We start from the raw sequence: 21,852 nt of genomic DNA on the forward strand, positions 1-21,852 counted from the left end.
TCACCTTCTACTCCTGACACAGTGAATTATTATGGTTTGGCTCTGGCTGGTGTAGAAAGTATCCCTCCATGCTCATCAAGTTGTAAACTCATAGAAGTGGGCACCTTGCTTTCTTGTCACAGCTGCATCTCAGTCCTAAAAAGAGGTCCCGGCACAGACTTGATGTACTCCCTCTTGCTTCTCTGTTATGAGGTCTTGTTGACTACTTTGGGGTTCAATGTTTTCCTAGAGACAGGCTGGAATACAGGGAAGATGCACATATCCACAGGTGTGCAAAATTAATATGAAAGTATTTAAAAATTAATGGCTTTTACAATAATAACGGTATGAGATGAGATGTCCTGATCTTCCTTTCTAGGTTCCTGAGACTCCCAACCCTTCTTCATCCCCAGCAGACAGAAGAGCAGCATGAGGCCTGAGAACCAGAGCAGCGTGTCCCAGTTCCTCCTCCTGGGGCTCCCCATCCCGCCAGGGCAGCAGGGCCTGTTCTTCACCCTGTTCCTGGGCATGTACCTGACCACGGTGCTGGGCAACCTGCTCATCATCCTGCTCATCAGGCTGGACTCCCGTCTGCACACACCCATGTACTTCTTCCTCAGCTACTTGGCCTTCTCTGACATTTCTCTTTCCTCTGTCATTGTCCCCAAAATGCTAACGAACATGCAGACTCAGGTACAATCCATCTCCTATGTGGAATGCATGATTCAGTTGTATTTCTTCATGCTTTTTGTTAGTCTTGACAGTTTTCTTTTGGCTGTGATGGCATATGACAGGTATGTAGCCATTTGTCACCCTCTGCACTACACCACCATCATGAGGGAGGGGCTGTGTGTGCTGCTGGTGGCTAGCTCCTGGATTCTCTCCTGTAGCAATGCCCTGTTGCACACCCTCCTTTTGGTCCGACTGTCTTTCCCTGCTGACAATACCATCACCCACTTCTTTTGTGACCTTGCTGCACTCCTGAAGCTGAGCTGTTCAGACACCTCTCTCAATGAGCTGGTCATATTCACTGCGGGTGGAATTCTTTTCTTCCTGCCTTTTGGTGTAATTTTGGGCTCCTATATCCGTATAGGGACCATCATCCTTAGAGTGCCCTCTACTAAGGGACTCTTTAAAGCCTTTTCTACTTGTGGCTCCCATCTCTCTGTGGTGTCTTTATACTACGGGACAGCTGCAGGTGTTTACTTTTTCTCTTCATCATGGGATTCCAAAGACATAATTGCTTCAGTCATATATACGGTAGTTACCCCCATGCTGAACCCCTTCATCTACAGCCTGAGGAACAGAGATATAAAACAGGCCTTAGAGATGTGTGTCAATAGGGTTAAGTTCTTTAAGCAGCAATCATTAAATCCTCCTGTTGCAGTCAGGAGCACAGGGAGATAAATCTCCTAAAATTATTCTATCGTCAAATCTCCACATACTTTTTATAGAATATGCATTCTGTCATCATGTACATGTGCTGTTAATATGTTAACTAGGTCATATTTGCTACTTGGATTGTCAATAATTCTTTATTACTAATTGATATTTTTTGCTTGTTTATCATCTCTTACAAGATGTATGCAAAATCTCATGCAAAACATTTTGCACAATTATAATTGTGGATTTTTGTTTTTCTCCTTTGAGTCATGTCAGTTTTTGTTTATGTATTGATTATACTGTGTTAATGAGGATGCCCTGATTTAGCATCATAGTCTGCTTCTGGTGAACTTCCCATTTATTTTTTCTCCCTGATTTTTTAATGTTGGCTTTTGTTGGATTCAAGCTGGTTATGCACATTTCTTCGCAGCTCACATTCAATGTCATCATGTTGGTAGATTGCAATCAGCCATAATAAGAAAAATTACACTTTGGAAATTCCTAGGTACTACCAAAAAAAAAAAAAAAAGCTTTGTAAAAAGAGAGACTTTTAAAAAATGCATTTAACAGCACATAATTGCGTTTATAATTAGAAGATATTTCTAGTACTGAGTCCTACCTTCAGACCTCATCTACTTCTGATACATTCTATCTATATGTACAGATGCAGATAGAGCTATAGATACTAGTGTAGTATAGATGGTAATGATGCAGCTTTCTCGCGATTAGTGTTTACATGATATTTCTCTTCTATCACTTTAATCTTTTCTTTGTCCTTATATCTGTGAGGTGTCCATTGTTAACAGTGCAATATTAGATTTTGCTCTTTTTATGTAGAGTAATAATTATTATATTTCTGGAAAATTGTATGTATTAACATCTAATGTAATCGTAATATATTTGCATTTACATTTTCTTTTTTTTTTGTATTTATATTTTCCATATTACTGTGTTTTTTTTTAAAGCTCTGTACTTTTTTTTACAGTGGGATCTGCACAGGCATCCCACTTCTTCCTTTTATTATTTTTTAAAATTTAATATATCTTATTGTTCAGACTATTACAATTGTTCCTCTTTTGTCACCCATAGCTCCCCTCCACCTGGTTCCCACCAACCCTCTGCCCTTACCCCTCCCCACTGTCCTCATCCATAGGTGTACGAATTTTGTCCAGTCTCTTTCCGCACCCCCACACCCCTTTCCCCCCCAAGAATTGTCAATCTACTCCCTTTCTATGGCCCTGATTATATTATATTCACCAGTTTATTCTGTTCATTAGATTTTTTTATTCACTTGATTTTGAGATTCACGTGTTGATAGATATGTATTTGTTGTTCATAATTTTTATCTTTACCTTTTTCTTCTTCTTCCTCTTCTTAAAGAATACCTTTCAGCATTTCATATAATACTGGTTTGGTGGTGATAAACTCCTTTAGCTTTTTCTTATCTCTGAAGCTCTTTATCTGACCTTCAATTCTGAATGATAGCTTTGCTGGGTAGAGTAATCTTGGTTGTAGGTTCTTGCTGTTCATCACTTTGAATATTTCTTGCCACTCCATCTAGCCTGAATAGTTTCTGTTGAGAAATCAGCTGACAATCGTATAGGTGCTCCCTTGTAGGTAATTAACTGTTTTTCTCTTGCTGCTTTTAATATTCTCTCTTTGTCTTTGCTCTTGGCATTTTAATTATGATGTGTCTTGGTGTGGTCGTCTTTGGATTCCTTTTGTTTGGGGTTCTGTGGGCTTCCTGGACTTGTAAGTTTATTTCTTTCACCAGGTGGGGGAAGTTTTCAGTCATTATTTCTTCAAATAGGTTTTCAGTATCTTGCTCTCTCTCTTCTTCTGGCACCCCCATAATTCTGATGTTAGTATGCTTGAAGTTGTCCCAGAGGCTTCTTACACTATCTTCATATTTTTAAATTCCTTTTTCTTTTTGCTTTTCTGGTTGAGTGCTTTTTGCTTCTTCGTATTTCAAATCTTTGACTTGATTCTTGCGATCCTCTAGTCTGCTGTTAGATCTCTGTATAATATTTTTTTTATATCAGTCAGTGTATGCTTAATTTCTAGTTGGTCCTTTTTCATATCCTCGAGGGTCTCGCTAAATTTATCAGCCTTTTCTAGGAAATTCTTGGAAAACCTTATAACCGTGGTTTTGAACTCTATATCCAGTCATTTGCTTTACTCCATTTCTTTCATTTGTGATCTCTTTCTTTGTGTCTGCATTTTGGCTGCTTCCCTGAGTTGACAGAGTGGCTTTGTGTGCTAGGTGTCCTATAAGGCCCAATGGGTCAGCCTCTCCAGTTACCTGAGGTGGACACTCTTGGTGCACCCCTTTGTTGGCTGTGTGCACAGTGTTGTTGTACTTAAGCCTTGATTGTTGTTGGTATCACTGGGAGGAATTGACCTCCAGGCCAACTGGCTGTGAGGGTCAGCTGTGTCTATGCTGGGAGAACTTCTGTGCTGGAGACACCCTTATGAGACAAAACTAGCAAAAGCCTCTGTGCTCAGCTTGGATGGGGCAGAGTCTCAGGGCAGATCAGACAGCATTGGTTTCCCTTCAGCCCTGCCCTAATAGGCCCCTGTGTCTCAGTGTCACATGGTAATCACTGCAAGCACCTCTGAGAGAAAGCCGCCCTTGAGTTCCGCTCGCTGCCAGACAGTCCAGTTTCTCCTACAATGAGTCTTGGTCCCCAGAGTCTTGCCCGGAACTGGAGTTCAGTGCAGTCAGGAGCTTTTGTCTCCCTCCCACTTGAGAAAACCAGCTGTGCACTCAGTTGCCAGTCCTCTCCGCGCGCACATCTCAGTACATCTGCCTCCTGCAGCTCCTCTGAGTCTCAGTGTGCTTTTCTCTTTCCTTCTAGTTGTAGAATTTCCACTCAGCTAGTCTTCCTGTGGTTCTGGATGATGTCCATTTTGTCTTTTAGTTGTAGTTTTGAAATTGTTGTGTGAGGTAGCAGTTTAGGTGTTTACCTATGCCACCATCTTGGTTTCTCCTGTACTTTATTTTTTAAATATATTTTTATTGATTTCAGAGAGGAAGGGAAAGAGAGAGATAGAAACATCAATGATGAGAAAGAATCATTGATTGGCTCCCTCCTGCATGTCACCTACTGGGGATTGAGCCCACAACCCGAGCATGTGCCCTTGACTGGAATCAAACCCAGGACCTTTTAGTCCACAGGCCAGTGCTCTATCCACTGAGTCAAACTGGCTATGCCCCATATTACTATGGTTTTTATTTGATACATCTGTTTACATTTATTCTCTCTTGTCTTCCTCCTTTTTGAATTAAATATATTTTTGTTATATCATTCCCTCTCTATATCTTGTTCATATATTATTATTATTTTATAATTCTTTTATGTATTGTATATAGAGATTATTTTTACTTTCTCTTTAATTTTTAATTGTAATTTAAATACTAAATATGAAATTTATTATGTTAGCTTTTGTAGATGTACAGTTCAGTGGCATTTAGAACACTCATCACCTATATCTCATTCTAGGACACCTAAAAAAAGTCTATAGAATATCAATGCAATAGAGTGTTTGGAAATTGTGAAAAATTAGCACAAAGATATCTATGAATCAGTATAAAGAAATATCAGGATAAATGGGCAAATAGCAATGTGTAATAGAGCATTTACAGAATGCCACTTTTAAGTTAAAATAAAGGGCAGGTAGAACACACATATGCCTGCCTATTTGAGCAAAAAGAAACATAGAAAGAATAAAACAGTAGTTAAGATCTGGAAACAGCCCAAGTGCCCATAAATAGATAAGTGAATAAAAAACAACAACTGTGGCTAGTGGAGAAACCAAGATGGCGGCATAGTTAATCAACTATACTTGCTGCCTTTCACAACCACATCAAAACCACAACTAAACGGCAGAACAACTACCATCCCAGAACCGCGGGAAAGCTGGCTGACTGGAACTTCCACAACTAGAGAGGTGAAGAAAGTGCATTGAGACCGGTAAGAGGTGTGGAGGCGCGGAAAGTGGTGGCACCTGGATGTGCTGCTCTTTAAACCGGGAGATACAAACTCCCACTTGCTCTGAACTCCAGTTCCAGGCGAGACTCTGGGGGACCCAGGCACCTATGGGGTGAAACTGGACTGTCTGGCATCGGGACAGGAATGCGAGGGCGGCTTACTCGTAGAGGTGCTCGCAGTGATCATTGTTCCTACACTGGGGCTCGGGGCGTGGAGAACCTGGGACTTCTCTGGTTCAGGGCAGCCATCGCTGTTTGCTCTGCCCTGGTGATTCCCAGATACCCTGCCCCTCCAAATTTACAATCCCACCCAAGCTGTGTGCACCGGCTATTGCATATGAATGGCCTGTCCTTTCGCCTAAAAAAATACTGCAGCTGGGTCAGAGAGCCCCAGAGATTCCAAAAGTAGGCCCACTGCCTGGCAGCAGCAGCAGCCTTGCTTCACAGCTGGGCCTCATTTGGGCACGTCCAAACCCCATACAAAAAGAAGGAATCTGCAGATGTCTCTGTAGCTCCTGCGGGGTGGCCCCAGACAGTGGCTGACCTTGCACCTCCTTGGAGATCCAAGAGCCAGTGTACCCAGTGGTCAGAGTAAGACCATAACGGATTACAACTCTTCTCATCCATAGGAGACACACTCAAAGGACAGACTCAGGGAGCACCAAAGCCCCACTGAAGCCAGTCCTACCCCATAAGGGTGTCTCCTGTGCAACAGATATTCCAGTATAGACACAGCTGGTCATCACAGCCAACTGGCCTGGAAGTTATCTCCTCCCAGTGATACCAATAGCAATCAAGGGTTAACTACAACAAAACTGTGCAAACAGCCCACAAAGGGGTTCACCAAGAGCGTCTACCTCAGGTGACTGGGGGGGGGGGCTGAGCCACGGGGCCCTATAGGACACCAACCACACAAGGCCACTCTATCAACTCAAGGAGACTTAGCAGCTACCCAGTACATAGGAACAAACACAGGGAAACAGCCAAAATGCAGAGACAAAGAAAGAAGTCACAAATGAAAGAAATGGATGAAAGCAAAATATTGGATATAGAGTTCAAAACCACAGTTATAAGGTTACTCAAGAATCTTCTAGAAACCCCCGAGAAATTTAGTGAGACCCTCAAGAATATGAAAAGAACCAATCAGAAATCAAGCATACACTGACTAGAAATAAAGAATAATATACAGAGATCCAACAGCAGATTAGAGTATCCCAAGAATCAAGTCAAGTCAAAGATTTGAAATACGAAGAAGCAAAAAACACCCAACTGGAAAAGCAAAAAGAAAAAGGAATAAAAAAATATGAAGATAGTGTAAAGAGCCTCTGGGACAACTTCAAGCATACCAACATCAGAATTATGTGGGTGCCAGAAGAAGAGAAAGAGCAAGATATTAAAAACCTATTTGAAGAAATAATGACAGAAAACTTCCCCTACCTGGTGAAAAAAATAGACTTACAAGTCCAGGAAGCACAGAGAACCCCAAACAAGAGGAACCTAAAGAGGACCACACCAAGACACATCATAATTAAAATGCAAGGGCAAAAGACAAAGACAAAGAGAGATTTTTTTAAATTTCTTTATTGATTATGGTGTTATATATGTGTCCTTATTCCCCCATTACAACCGCTACCCTCTCTCCCCCCAATGCCCTCACCCCCTGTTGTCTGTGTCCATTAGTTAGGCTTATATGCATGCATACAGTCCTTTGGTTGATCTCTCCCTCTTGCCCCCACCCTCCCCTGCCTTCCCTCTGAGGTTTAATGGTCTGATCGATGTTTAAAGAGAGAATCTTAAAAGCAGCAAGAGAAAAACAGTTAGTTACTTACAAGGGAGTAGCCATACGACTGTCAGCTGATTTCTCAACAGAAACTATTTAGGCCAGAAGGGAGTGGCAAGAAATGTACAAAGTGGTGAACAGCAAGAAACTACAACCAAGATTACTCTACCCAGCAAAGCTATCATTCAGAATTGAAGGTCAGATAAAGAGCTTCACAAACAAGAAAAAAACTAAAGGAGTTCATTACCACCAAACCAGTATTATATGAAATGCTGAAGGGTATTCTCTAAGAAGAGGAAGAAAAAGGTAAAGATAAAAATTATGAACAATAAAGTGACAACATATACATATCTATCAACAAGTGAATCTAAAAATCCAGTGAATTAAAAATCTGAAGAACAGAATAAACTGGTGAATATAATAGAATCGGGGGCATAGAAAGGGAGTGGACTGAAAATTCTTGGGGGGAAGGGGCTGTGGGGGGTGCAGGAAGAGATGGGACAAAAACCTTACACCTATGGATGAGGACAATGGGGGCGGGTAAGGGCATGGGGTGGGGGGAAACCGGGTGGAGGGGAGCTATGGGGGAAAAAAGAGGAACAACTGTAATAATCTGAACAATAAAGATTTATTAAAAAAACACAAAAACACACACAGACACACAAAAACTGTGGTACATTTATACAATGGAATACTACTCGGCTGTAAAAAGGAAGAAAATCTTATCTTTTGTGACAGCATGGGTGGGTTTGAAAATTATTATGTTAAGTGAAATGATCCAGTCAGAGAAAGGCAAACACAATATGATCACACTTATGGAAATCTAATAGATAAATTATATTTTTCAAAAAATAGAAACAGAAGCATAGATACACAGTATAGACTGACAGCTATCAGAAGGGAGGTGGTTACTGGGGCTGGATGAACAGGTAAAGGGATAAAGCAAAAATCTACACTAATAAAAGAGAAACATGCAAATTAACCATTACTCTGCTACACCCATAAGCCACGCCCACCAGGCAATCAGGAGCGGGTATGAAAATTAACCCAACCAAGATGGCAGCCAGCCATGGAGCAAGCAGGAGGCTTGGGTTGCCTCGGCAATGGAGAAAGCCAAGCTTCCAGCCAGCCCTGGCCAGCCCTGGCCTCCGCTCAAGGCTACAAAGTTTCAATTATCCTACCTAATAATAGACAAATATGCAAATTGACCATACCTCCGACACGCCCACAAGCCACGCCCACCACCCAATCAGAGCGAGTATGCAAATTAACCTAAAGCAAGATGGCTACGGCCATAACGAGAGCAAGGTTTCCTAGGTAACAGAGGAAGCCAAGCTTTCCTCCTGCCCTTGCCAGGCCTAAGCCTCCACTCAAGCTACAAAGTTTCAATTATAGAAGGTAAACAAATTCAAACAGAAATGGCGGAAGAATGGAGCTTGAGAGAGCAGGCCAGCGTTGCCCCCGGCAACAGGGGAAGCAAAGTTTTCCGCACACCCTGGCCGGGCCCACCCACTTAAGACTACAAAGTTTCAATTATAACCCCAACACAAATGGCTGCCGGCTGCGGAGGGAGCCCCAGGCTTGGCTCCGCTCCAGGCTACAAAGTTTCAATTGTAGAAGGAAAATAAATTCCAGATACCAGGGCCTCCTCTTGGGTCACCAGGGGGCGTGGCCGGCCTACAAACCACCACAGGCCCCTCGCTCAGGCCGCCCCACACCCCAAGGGAACCCCACCCTGATCAGGGACACCCTTCAGGGCAAACCAGCTGGCCCCCACCCCTGTACCAGGCCTCTATCCTATCTAATAAAAGAGTAATATGCAGATTGACCATCACTCCAACACACAATATGGATGCCTCCATGTGGTCAAAGATCCTTCCCCCAAGTGGACATAAGATGGCCACCACAAGATGACCAGCAGGAGAGGACAGTTGGGAGGCACCTGGCCTGCAAGGGAGGGCAGTTGAGAAGGACCAGGCCTGCAAGGGAGGGCAGTTGGAGGTGATCAACCCTGCAGGAGAGGGCAGTTAGGGGTGACCAGGCCGGCAGAGGAGGGAAGTTGGGGGCAAACAGGCTGGCAGCGGAGTGGTTAGGGGGTGATCAGGCTGGCAGGCAGAAGCGGTTAGGGGCAATCAGAAAGGCAGGCAGGCAAGCAGTTGGGAGCCAGCAGTCCTGGATTGTGAGAGGAATGTCCGACTGCCCGTTTAGGCCCGATCCTATCGGGCAGTCGGACATCCTTTGAGGGGTCCCAGATTGGAGAGGGTACAGGCTGGGCTGAAGGACAACCCCCCTCCGTGCACGAATTTTGTGCACCGGGCCTCTAGTAGAATATAAATAAATACTAGATACTTGCTTCCAGCCGGCCCTGGCCTCTGCTCAAGGAGGTGCTAAAAAAAGAAAAAAGAAAAAGAAAAAAAGGAGGGGCTGGTACCTTGGGTCTCCGGGGGGTGATTAGGCCAGGATGGGACGACAGGGGCCATTGGGGGTAAGCAGACCAGGAGGGGGGCCAGTTGGGGGTGAGCAGCCCATCTGTGGGGGTCAGTTGGAGGTGATCAGGACAGCAGGGGGGGTGCAGTTTGGAGTCAGCAGGCTAGCAGTGGGGCAGTTGGAGGTTAGCACGCCGGTGGGGAGGGAAGGTGGGGGCGAGCAGGCCAGTGGGGGGGCAGTTGGGGGTGATCTGGCTGGTGGGGGGCATTTGGGGGTGAGCAGGCCAGCAGGCAGAGTGGTTAGGGGCAATCTGGCAGGTAGGCAGGCAGGTGAGCGGCTGGAGCCAGCAGTCCCGGATTGTGAGAGGGATGTCCTACTGCTGGTTTAGGCCCGATCCCTGTAAATCGGCAGTAGGACATCCTTCAAGGGGTCCCAGATTGGAGAGGGTGCAGGCCGGGCTGAGGAACAACCCCCCCCCCCGGCCCACCGTGCATGAATTTTGTGCACCGGGCCACTAGTGTGTGTGTGTGTATATATATACACATACACTAGCGTTCCCGTTGCAGGAAAAAATCTGCAATAGGGTTTCCTGCTGCACTCTACCCCACCCTGCCTGCTCTCCTCTCTTGTCCCCCCTGCCCCGCGATCTCCGCCAGCCCCCCTGCTTTTCTAACTTCTCTGCCAGCCCGCTCTCCTTCCTTCTTCCCTGGCCCCGCCTCTGCTCCTCCCTTCTCCCCCGGCCTGCCTTCTCTGCCAGCCTGCCTGCTTTTCCCTTCTCCCCCGGCCCCGCCTCCGCTCCTCCCTTCTCCCCCGCCCTGCCTTCTCCACCAGCCCCCCTGCTTTTCTAACTTCTCCGCCAGCCCGCTCTCCTTCCTTCTTCCCTGGCCCCGCCTCCGCTCCTCCCTTCTCCCCCGGCCCGCCTTCTCCGCCAGCCCGCTCTCCTTCCTTCTCCCCTGGCCCCGCCTCCGCTCCTCCCTTCTCCCCCGGCCCCGCCCCTTCTCCCCAAGCCCCGCCTGCTCAACTTCCTTCTCCCCCGGCCCCGCCTCTGCTCCTCCCTTCTCCTCCCCCCGGCTTGCTTGCTTCTCTGCAGCTTTGCTCCCTTCTGCAGATCTTGGCTTCTTTCTACACTGTCGCGATATGCAAATTAGCCGCCATCTTTGTTGGGATAATTTGCATATTCGTCCTGATTGGTTGGTGGGCGTGGCTTGGGCGTAGCGAAGGTGTGGTCAATTTGCATATTTGTCTATTATTAGATTATATATATATTACATATGTATATATTTTACATATATATATATTTTACATATATATGACAGATAAGACACAGACAAACAACAATATGGGATAGAGGGAAAGGGGTGACAGAAGGTGGAAGTGAACAAAGGGGAATAAATGGGGATGAAATGAGACATGACTTTGCGTAGTGAACTCACCATACAGTATGCAGATGATGTTTTACTGAATTGTACATTTGCAACTTGTATGGTTTTACTAACTAATGTCACCCCAATAAATTCAATAAAACAAAAACTAATGAGTATTTTACCTATAGGAGGTGAGGCAGAAGAGATGGGAAGATGAGTACAGTTATTTGTATACTTTTAACTATGCTGTCTTGTGCCATTGAAAAATAAACAGAAGAAGGCGTGAATAAAGCAAAATAGAAGAAAAAAACCCCAGCCCTAGCCAGTTTGGCTTAGTGGAGAGAGTGTCAGCCTTCAGACTGAAGGACCCAGGTTCAATTCCAGTCAAGGGCCTGTACCTCAGTAGCAGCCTTGATCCCCAGCCCTGGTTGGGGCACATGCAGGAGGCAACCAATTGATGAGTCACTCTAATAGTTTCTCTCTCTCTCTCTCTCTCTCTCTCTCTCTCTCTCTCTCTCTCTCTCTCTCTCTCTCTTCCCCTCTCTCTAAAAATAAATGGAAACACATCTTTGGGTGAGGATTAACAAAACAAAAACAAAGAATTAAACAAAACAAATGAACTTAACTATATTTGTCTAAAATCCAATGGAAAAATATCTTCAGGTGAGGATTAACAAAACAAAAACAAAGAATAAAATAAAACAGAAACAAAGAATAAAACAAAACAAATGAACCTAACTGTATTTCAAATGAATACCATAATTAGGCTAAAGGGGGAAATGAAATAAGTAACTAAATTAATTTTTGAACCCAAATTTTATCTATATACTCTCACAAGTAAAAACCAACAACACCTGAAATAAAGCTTTAAGCTGTATTTAGTGTCACTGACAGTGGTGTGAGTTCAAGATTCTGAAACAACTCATCATGTATCCAAAGACTCAGCAAATAAGTAAACACTGAGGAAAAAGGAGTCCCTCTCACTCTGGGGGAAAGGAGCTCTGTACATGAAAAAAAGAGATGCTACAAAGAACTCTATGGTGTCAAACTAGAATTAGGGACATCAATTCGAACTTATAGGTTTTAAAATGTATAAACAGATTGCAACTTATAGCTTATATGTTAACATCTATACTGGTCCCATTCCTCATTCTTTCTGTACCACTCCAGACCCACCTCCTGTGAGTAAACTTTCCTTTAGTTTCTTAGTTTCTAGTTTTCATTCCTTATGTTTCTTTTATATATATTGCCAGTTGGCTTCTCTGAGATAATTTAGAATCCTTGTAGGCAATAAAAACACCTAAGGCTTCAAAATGAATAACTACAGTAATGGATTTGACTTAGAAAATAAGAATACACAAGTACATAATGATATAAATAAATAAATACAGAAATGAATACATAAATAAATAAAAATAAATGAGGGTGGAATATGGGCAAGTTCTTTCTTATAGGAGAATACAACTAATAAATATATAAGAAATGATAGAATGGAACAATCACTATTTGGCCACCACTTTTATAATAATTTTCTCATATGAAACTCACCAATGGATGTTAAGTATAGTAGGTGGAATTTTAATAAGCAAAAAGTTATGGTTATATAGTATCAAAATATGTACCTAAATGATACCTATTAATTATAAGGTTAAAATAGTAAGTTAAAAGATGGCAACTTTACAGTAGAGAACCTGGCACACACTACCTTAGCTAACTGATCAAGGATAACTATTTATGAGGCCAGCATTATCTTAATTTCAAAACCAGATAAAGACACAACAACAACAAAAAAAGAAAATTACAGGCCAATATCACTGCTGAACATAGATGCTAAAATCCTCAACAAAATATTAGCAAATTGGATCCAGCAACATATTAAAAAGATCATACACCATGACCACGTGGGATTTATTCCAGTGATACAAGGCTGGTATAATATTCACAAATCAGTAAATGTCAGCACATAAACAAACTGAAAGACAAAAATCAATTGATCATATCAATAGATGCACAAAAAGCATCTGACAAAATCCAACACCCATCCTATCTAATAAAAGGGTAATATGCAAATTAACTGTCACTCCACGACAAAGGTGGCCATGCCCATACCCTCAAATATGGCAGTGCCCATAGCCACAAATATGGCGGCGCCCATAGCCACAATGATGGCAGTGTAGGCAGAGAGGGCGGGAGGCTTGGCTTCCTTTGTCGCCGGGTGATGAAGGAAGCCAAGCCTCCTGAATGCCCAGGCCTGCCGCTGAGGGAGAAGTGCAGGGAGTGCAGTGGGGAGACATGTGGGGAGTGAGCGAGGTTCCCTGTCTGGGGGTTCCAAATCCACCATTGGTTCCTTTCACTGCTGATTCCCCTCCTCACAGGTATCCTCCACGCAAAAGCCGTTCCATGAAAATATGTCATGTCCTAATGGGTGAATCCTAAACTGAATGAGTGTCACACCTGGGCAACATAACTCTCCTTAGAAAAAGGACCTGAGAGGAGGGATTTAGGAATCATGAAGCCATCGTGACCTGCTCGGTCTCCAGTATCTAAAATTAGCAGTTCCATCACCGAGTCCACTGCCATGTTTGCCACAGATGGGAGGCATGCAGAGGACTTTAAGGGCAGCCCAATAACCTCGGAGGTAACAGCAGCTCTTGAGAGAGAGAGAGAGAGACTGAAGCACTTATGGTGTTCAAAGAGCTAGCGCTGCAAACCTTGGCCTATCGGGAAGCTCGGTGCTGCTAGAAGTTGCTGCCCCACCTTCTCCAGCATGGAGAGGAAAGATGGATAGGGTGGCTCCAGTGGTCCAAATCCTGTTGTTGTCTCCGTTACCTAGCCTCTGCGCCCTCCAGGACAGCCTCAGTACCAGTGCAGAGGAGGCTTTGGAGAGGGTAATGGTGAGGAGAATGCTTCTGACTCTAGATACCAGTGAAATCATTGTCAAGAGCCTTTCTAGGGCTGGCAGATAAATTCAGCAATGAAGGAAGAATGTCTCAAAACAAAGAAGTTGGTTGTTTTTTTTCTCATCAGCAAATGTGAATATTACCTAAAACATAGACTTTGCGAGAATTAATTGAAATAAAATTCCAGAAACTGAATAACAGCCAGGTTGAAGTGGATAGGTTGGTTGAGCATGAACGTGGTCCTGTGCACGAAAGGTTGCAGGTTCAATTCCAGGTCAGGGAACATACCTGGCACATACCTGGGTTTCAAGTTGGATCCCTGGTCAGGGCTCCTAAGGAAGGCAATTGAAGGGATGTTTCTTACATTGATGTTTCTCACTCTCTATCCCTCTCCCACTCTCTCTAAAAATCAATGGAAAATGAATTAATGCCATATCTACAAATGTGGATAATCTAAAAAGAAAAAAAAGAAGAAGTGGGGGGGGCCCTAACCAGTTTGGCTCAGTGGATAGAGCATCGGCCTGTGGACTGAAGGGTCCCAGGTTTGATTCTGGTCAAGGGCATGTACCTTGGTTGCGGGCACATCCCCAGTTGGGGGTGTGCAGGAGGCAGCTGATTGATGTTTCTCTCTCATCAATGTTTCTAACTCTCTATTCCTCTCCCTTCCTCTTCATGAAAAAAAATCAATAAGATATATTTAGGAAAAAAAAGGGTAAAAGAGGTTGAATATGTACTGTATAATTTAAAGTGTGTAAAATAATATAACTTTTTAGGGGCATATATGTTACCTATACTAATAAAAGGGTAATATGCTAATTAGACCAGACATCTTTCAGATATCCATCTGGACGTCCTTCTGGACAAAGCCACAGTGGTGGGGGCCAAGGCAGAGGCCATTCAGGGCAATCAGGCCGGCAGGGGAGGGCACTTAGGGGTGACCAGGTTGGCAGGGGAGCAGTTAGGCGTCGATCAGGCAGGCAAGAGAGTGGTTAGGGGGTGATCAGGCTGGCAGGCAGGCAAGTGGTTGGGAGCCAGCAGTCCCAGATTGTGAGAGGGATGTCATAAACCGGCAGTCGGACATCCCCTGAGGGGTCCCAGATTGGAGAGGGTTCAGGTTGGGCTGAGGGACACCTCTACCCCACCTCTGGTGCACGAATTTTGTGCACCGGGCCTCTAGTGTTTTGTTGTTGTTTTTTTTTTAAATAAAAACTCAGCATGGTGAAGTCCTAGGACAGAGGGGAGAGGGCAGGCTAGAAGGGGTCCTTGGGGGAAAAGGTTTATATATGTAATATTTTCAACAATAAGCATTAAAAGAAAACTCAGGAAAGTGGGAATAGAGGGATCATACCTCAACATAATAAAGGCCACATATGACCAATTTATAGCCAAAATTATACTCAATGAGCAAAAACTAAAACCATTTCCCCTAAGCACAGGAACAAGACAGGGATGTCCGCGTTCACCAGTCTTATTCAACATAGTATTAGAATTGTAATAGCCACAGCAATCAGACAAGAAGAAAAAATAAAAGGCATCCAACTTGGAAAGGAGAAATAATAAAAGGAGGCAAGAGCATACAATGGAGTAAAGACAGCCTTTTACATAAATGGTGCTGGGAAAATTGGACATACATGCAAAAAAAAAAAAAAAAAAAAAAGAAAGAACCAACAACTTACACCATACACAAGAGTAAACTCAAAATGGATAGAATACTTAAATATAAGTTGTGAAACCATAAAAATCCTAGAAGAAACCATAGACATCAAGATCTCAGACATCTCTTATAGCATTATGTTTGTAGAGACAACTCCTAGGGTAAAAGAAACAAAGGAGAAAATAAACAAATTGGACTATATCAAAATAAAAAGCTTCTATACAGCAAAAGAAACCATAAACATAACAAAAAGGGAGCCTACTGTATGGGAGAACATATTTGCCAATGATACATCTGATAAAGGGTTAATATCCCCCCCCCAAAAATAAGGAACTCATACATTAAACAAAAGGAAGACAAACAATCCAATTAGTAATGGGCAAAGGACCTAAATAGACACTTTTCCAAAGAGGACACACAGATAGCCAAGAGACATATGAAAAAATGCTCAAAGTCACTGATCATCAGAGAGATGAGATGCAAATTCAACCTACATTAAGTTATCACCTTATACCTATCAGAATGGCTACCATCAACAAATCAACAAATGACAAGTGCTGGCGAGGATGTGCAGAATAGGGAACCCTAATACACTGCTGGTGGGAATGCAGATTGGTGCAGCCGTTACGGAAAACAGTATGGAGTTTCCTTAAAAATTAAATATGGAACTGCCATTTGACCCCACAATTCCACTTATAGGAATATATCCTAAGAAACCTAAAACACCAATCAGAAAGAATACATGCACCCCTATGTTCATAGCAGTGCAATTCACAATAAATAAGATCCGGAAACAGCCCACCTGTAGATGAGTGGATAAAAAAGCTGAGGTACATTTACACCATGGACTACTATGCAGCTGTAAAAAAGAAGGATCTTTTACCCTTTGAGATGGCATGAAGGGACCTGCAGAGTTGTATACTAAGCAAAAAGCCAGTCAGAGAAAGACAAGTATCACATGATCTCACTTAATTGTGGAATCTAATGAACAAAATCAACTGATGAACAAAATAGATTCAGTGACACAGAAGCATTGAATATTCCGTCAAATCTCAGAGGGAAGGCAGGCATGGGTGGGTGGGTGGGAAGAGATCCACCGAAGAATTTGTATGCCTGTACGCATAATCAATAGATCCTGATAATAGTATGGTGAAGGTCTGGGGTAGGGAGTGGGGGCAGGCTAGAAGGGTTAATGAGGAAAAAAGAGGGACATATGTAATACTTTCAACAATACTTTTTTTGAAAATTTGTTAAAAAAGAATAAAAACATTAGCTATTGGCCGAAACCGGTTTGGCTCAGTGGATAGAGCGTCAGCCTGCGGACTCAAGGGTCCCAGGTTCGATTCCGGTCAAGGGCATGTACCTTGGTTGCGGGCACATCCCCAGTAGGGGGTGTGCAAGAGGCAGCTGATCGATGTTTCTCTCTCATCGATGTTTCTAACTCTCTATCCCTCTCTCTTCCTCTCTGTAAAAAATAAATAAAATATATTTAAAAAAAACATTAGCTATTGGAAATATTATCATATGCCTTCTGATAATATGCACTGTGGTATGTCAGCTATAAATCTAAGCCTGAACTATACATAAAAACATACATACATATATACATATATACACACAGAAGGTAAACATAGTATAATATTAACCATTGGGGATTTGGCTAAAGATTGACCAGAAATTCTTAATATCATTATTATAACTTTTCTGTATCTTCAAAATCATTTCAAAATAGAAAGTTGAAAAACCTTTTGTCCCAGCTGGAGCAATGCCCAAGAACAAAGACGTCCAGGGCATGACTGGAATCAGAGACACTGTCCCCTAGGACTCCAGTCCTCTGGCTCTTGGACACACAGCTCCCCAAAGGGCAGTCAGAAATTATCCTCAAGCTTGGAGACTTGGTTGCAGTCTCTCATTAGCAGTGAAGTGTCATCTATGGACTCATTTCTCTGGAGCAGGTTCAGGAAAAGGGAAGTCTGTAGAAGTGCCAAGGCCCCAGATATTGCTTCTGTGTGCTTGGATGTTAGGTCTCCTGAAGGAAACCTGAGGCGGAGAAGGTGTCTGAACTCACCAGTGATGATCCCAGGTGAGAGAAGCTGAAAATCTGCCCTTGCTGATGGATCTGCCTGTGTACTATCGGGTTCATGTATGAGACTCTGTGTCCACCGATGTGTGTGTGCATGTACTGTGTATGCTTGGGTATGTGCTGTTTGATAGTTGTGTATGTGCTATGAATCTGACTCACAGTCTCGTTTTAGCATATGTAGACCAAGTTATCAGCCTCTTGGCATGTGATTAGGGACTCCTGATTCATGTCTGTGAACGTAAACTGGCATCACAGCTGAACATTGGGAGTGAGACTGTTGTCTCTGCTGCTGGACAAGAAGATGCCGACCTCCTAAGGAACCAAGGTCAGCTGAGAGAGAGCTCAGACCTCTGCTCAGCAATGTGTTGTGCACATGTGAGCTGTGCCTGTGGGTGACACTCTCGTGTCTGAGAACTGGAAGTTATGTTATTGATTTTCTCTGTGTGTATGTGACATGTGTGTGTGACCATATGCATGGGTGTTGGTGGTGGTTTAATGACTGTGTCTGTGACTGAATAGGCTTAACTGCCCTATGTTTACTGCTCTCCCCCAGCAAGGGGAAGGTCAGAAGGAGGGAAGCTCATTAATACACTCTCATTAATAGGAGTGTATTAATGTTGTAGTGATTGAGACTGGGTGTGCATATGTGTTGTGTTGTGTGTGTTTTGTAAGATTTTTGAATTGTTTGTGGTCTGTGTGATTTTGGTGAAGTGTGTGTAGTGTTTGAGTTATATATATGTGGTGAGGTGAGTGTTCACCTGGTGCATCATGGTACAGGTGTGTTGATGTGCATTGTGAGTGTGTTTTGGGGTGAGAGGTGTATTATAGTATGGTAGTGGCCGGTGCATGAAATTCGTGCACATTAAAGGGGATTAATTAGAGGAAATAATTTAATATTGCTATATTTGCCCTTTCTGTATAATAGAAGTGTCAGAGATGAAAGAAAATTAGTAAAATGTATATGAAAACCTTCCTCCTTTCAGAGTCTGGAGCACACCACGGGACCCAGAGTCAAGTCCCCGCTCACCCACATGCACCTCAAAATCGTGTGTGACTCAGACCCGGCTGCCTCTGCCCCCCCCCCCCCATTGGGCTAGATCTAGACCCAGCCAGTCCCACCCTTGTCAAGCCCTGCAGGGCAGGGGGCATAGCCTCAGGTCCCTTGGCCCTGCACTAGGATGGGGGGCGTGGCCTGAGGTCCCTCAGCCCAGACCGGGGTGGGGGGCGTGCCTTGAGGTCCTCCATCAAGCCCCACTAGGTGGGGGACACGGCCTGAGACCCCCGTCAAGCCCCGCTGGGTGGGGGGCGTGGCCTGAGGTCCCCTGTCAAGCCCAGCCTGGCAGGGGGCGCAGCCTCAGGTCCCCTGGCTGGTGCTGGGGCCGGGGTCGCAGCCTGAAGTCCCCTGTCAAGCCCCACCTGGTGGGGGATGCGGCCTGAGGTCCCTCGGCCTGGCGCTGGGGTGAGAGGAGCAGCCTGAGGTCCCCTAGCCCAGCACCAGGATGGGAAGCGCACCTTCAGGTCCCCCATAAAGCCCCGCTGGGTGGGGGCATGGCCTCAGGTCCCCTGGCCTGGCACTGGGGGTGTGTGTGGCCTGAGGTCCCCCAGCCTCATGCCAGGGTGGGGGGCGTGCCCTGAGGTCCCCAGTGAAGCCCTGCCGGGTGGGGGATGCGGCCTGAGGTCTACTGTCAAGCCTCATGGGGGTGGGGGAGGGCGTAGCCTCAGGTCCCTGCTCATTGCTCCTTAAGGCTCCTTAAAGGAACTTGGCCTCAGCTGTGGGTGCAGCCATCTTTGTGACAGAGTGATGGTCAATTAGCATAGTCCCTCTTTATTAGATAGGATACTTTGTGAACTATTCTGGTTTTGGAGATATTGTGGCATCAAGTGGCTTTCAATGGCCACCCATTTCCAGAGTGTCCCTGAGTATACAGCTGAGGGTCAGTGGGAGCAAGCAGGTTCACAGGAAGTCTGACAATGCTCCAACAACGCCCACTCAGCACTGGAGTCTCAAGTTACTTTCAGGCAGAAACAACTGACACTGGTTTGCAGGGGCTCACGTTCCATTCCTGCCACAGTGAATTATTATGGTTTGGCTCTGGCCTGGTGTAGAAATGATCCCTCCATGCTCAACAAGATGTAAACTCACAGAAGTGGGCACCTTGCTTTTCTTGTTCACAGCTGCATTTCAGTCCTTGGTAGAGGTCCCAACACAGTCTTAATGTTAAACGTAATATTTGAATAAACAGAGAACCCCTCTTACTTCTGTGTGATGAGGTCTTGTAACTACTTTGGGGTTCCAATGTTTTCCTGGAGCCAGACTGGGAAAGAAGGAAGAGGCACACATCCACAGGTGTGAGAAATTAATATGAAGTATTTAAAAATTAATGGTTTTCCCAATAATGACAGTATGAGATGAGATGTCCTGTTCATCCTTTCTAGGTCCCTGAGACTCCCAACCCTTCTTCATCCCCAGCAGACAGAAGAGCAGCATGAGGCCTGAGAACCAGAGCAGCGTGTCCCAGTTCCTCCTCCTGGGGCTCCCCATCCCGCCAGGGCAGCAGGGCGTGTTCTTCACCCTGTTCCTGGGCATGTACCTGACCACGGTGCTGGGCAACCTGCTCATCATCCTGCTCATCAGGCTGGACTCTCGCCTGCACACGCCCATGTACTTCTTCCTCAGCCACTTGGCCTTCTCTGACATTTCGCTTTCCTCTGTCACTGTCCCTAAGATGCTCATGAACATGCAGACTCATCAACAATCCATCTCCCATGTGGGATGCATTTCTCAGTTGTATTTTTTCATACATTTTGCTGGTCTTGACAGTTTTCTTCTCGCTGTGATGGCATATGACAGGTATGTGGCCATCTGTCACCCTCTGCACTACACCACCATCATGAGGGAGGGGCTGTGTGTGCTGCTGGTGGCTGGCTCCTGGATTCTCTCCTGTGGCAATGCCCTTTTGCACACCCTCCTAGTTGGCCAGCTGTCTTTCTGCGCTGACAATGCCATCATTCACTACTTCTGTGACCTTGCTGCACTCCTGAAGCTGAGCTGTTCAGACACCTTCCTCAATGATCTGGTCATATTCACCGAGGGAGGAATGATTTCCTTTTTGTGTTTTGGTGTTATTTTGTGCTCCTATATCCGTATAGGGACCATCATCCTGAGGGTGCCCTCCAATAAGAGACTCTCTAAAGCCTTTTCTTCCTGTGGCTCCCATCTCTCTGTGGTGTTTTTATACTACGGGACAGCTACCGGTATTTACCTTTCCTCCTCCTCATCAGGTTCCAAAGACATAATTGCTTCAATCATGTATACGGTAGTTACCCCCATGCTGAACCCCTTCATCTACAGCCTGAGGAACAGAGATATAAAAGAGGCCGTAGAGATGTGTGTCAATAGGGTTAAGTTCTTTAAATCCTCCTGTTGCAGTCAGGAGCACAGTGAGATAGATCTCCTAAAATTATTGTATGGCCAAATCTCTGTATAACTTTCGTAGAATATGCGTTCTGTCATCATGTACATGTGTTGTTAATATGTTAACTAGGTCACATTTGCTACTTGGATTGTCAATAATTCTTTATTACTAATTGATATTTTTTGCTTGCTCATCATATCTTAAAAGATGTATGCAAAATCTCATGCAAAATATTTTGCACAATTGCGGATTTTTGTTTTTCTCCTTTGAGTCATGTCAATTTTTGTTTATGTATTAATTATACTGTGTTAATGAGGATGCCCTGATTTAGCAGCATTGTCTGTTTCTGGTGAATTTTCCATTTATTTTTTTCCTGATTAAAAAAAATATATATTTTATTGATTTTTTACAGAGAGGAAGGGAGAGGGATAGAGAGTTAGAAACATCGATGAGAGAGAAACATAGATCAGCTGCCTCCTGCACACTCCCTCCTGGGGATGTGCCCGCAACCAAGGTACATGCCCTTGACCAGAATTGAACCTGGGACCCTTGAGTCTGCAGTCCAACGCTCTATCCACTGAGCCAAACCAATTATGGCTTTCCTGATTTTTTAATGTTGGCTTTTGTTGGCTTCGAGCTGATTATACACATTTCTTTACTACTCACATTCAATGTCATCATGTTGGTAGATTGCAATAAGCCATAGTGAGAAAAATTACACTTTGGAAATTCCCAGTACTAAAAAAAAAAAAAGCCTTGTAAAAGAGAGAGACTTTTTAAAAAAATGCATTTAACAGCACATAATTGCATTTATAATTAGAAGATATTTCTAGTACTGGGTCCTACCTTCAGAACCCATCTACTTCTGATACTTT

At 44.2% G+C, this 21,852-nt stretch overlaps 1 protein-coding gene and 1 pseudogene across 2 annotated transcripts; both read left to right on the forward strand.

Moving 5' to 3' along the window:
• Positions 1-344: 344 nt before the first annotated feature.
• On the forward strand, positions 345-1,386 carry LOC307111300 (olfactory receptor 1J4-like; the record flags this gene model as incomplete). Its single annotated transcript, XM_079791084.1, has 1 exon — positions 345-1,386. The coding sequence occupies exon 1, from the start codon at positions 409-411 to the stop codon at positions 1,384-1,386; it is 978 nt and encodes a 325-aa protein (XP_079647210.1). The 5' UTR covers positions 345-408.
• An 18,597-nt stretch (positions 1,387-19,983) lies between these two features.
• On the forward strand, positions 19,984-21,011 carry LOC307111303 (olfactory receptor 1J4-like; annotated as a pseudogene). The gene has a single exon. The product of its transcript is annotated as an olfactory receptor 1J4-like (transcript).
• The last annotated feature ends 841 nt before the right edge of the window (positions 21,012-21,852 follow it).

Source organism: Cnephaeus nilssonii (genome assembly GCF_951640355.1).
Source record: "Cnephaeus nilssonii genome assembly, chromosome: 14".
NCBI classification, from domain to species: Eukaryota; Metazoa; Chordata; class Mammalia; order Chiroptera; family Vespertilionidae; genus Cnephaeus; species Cnephaeus nilssonii.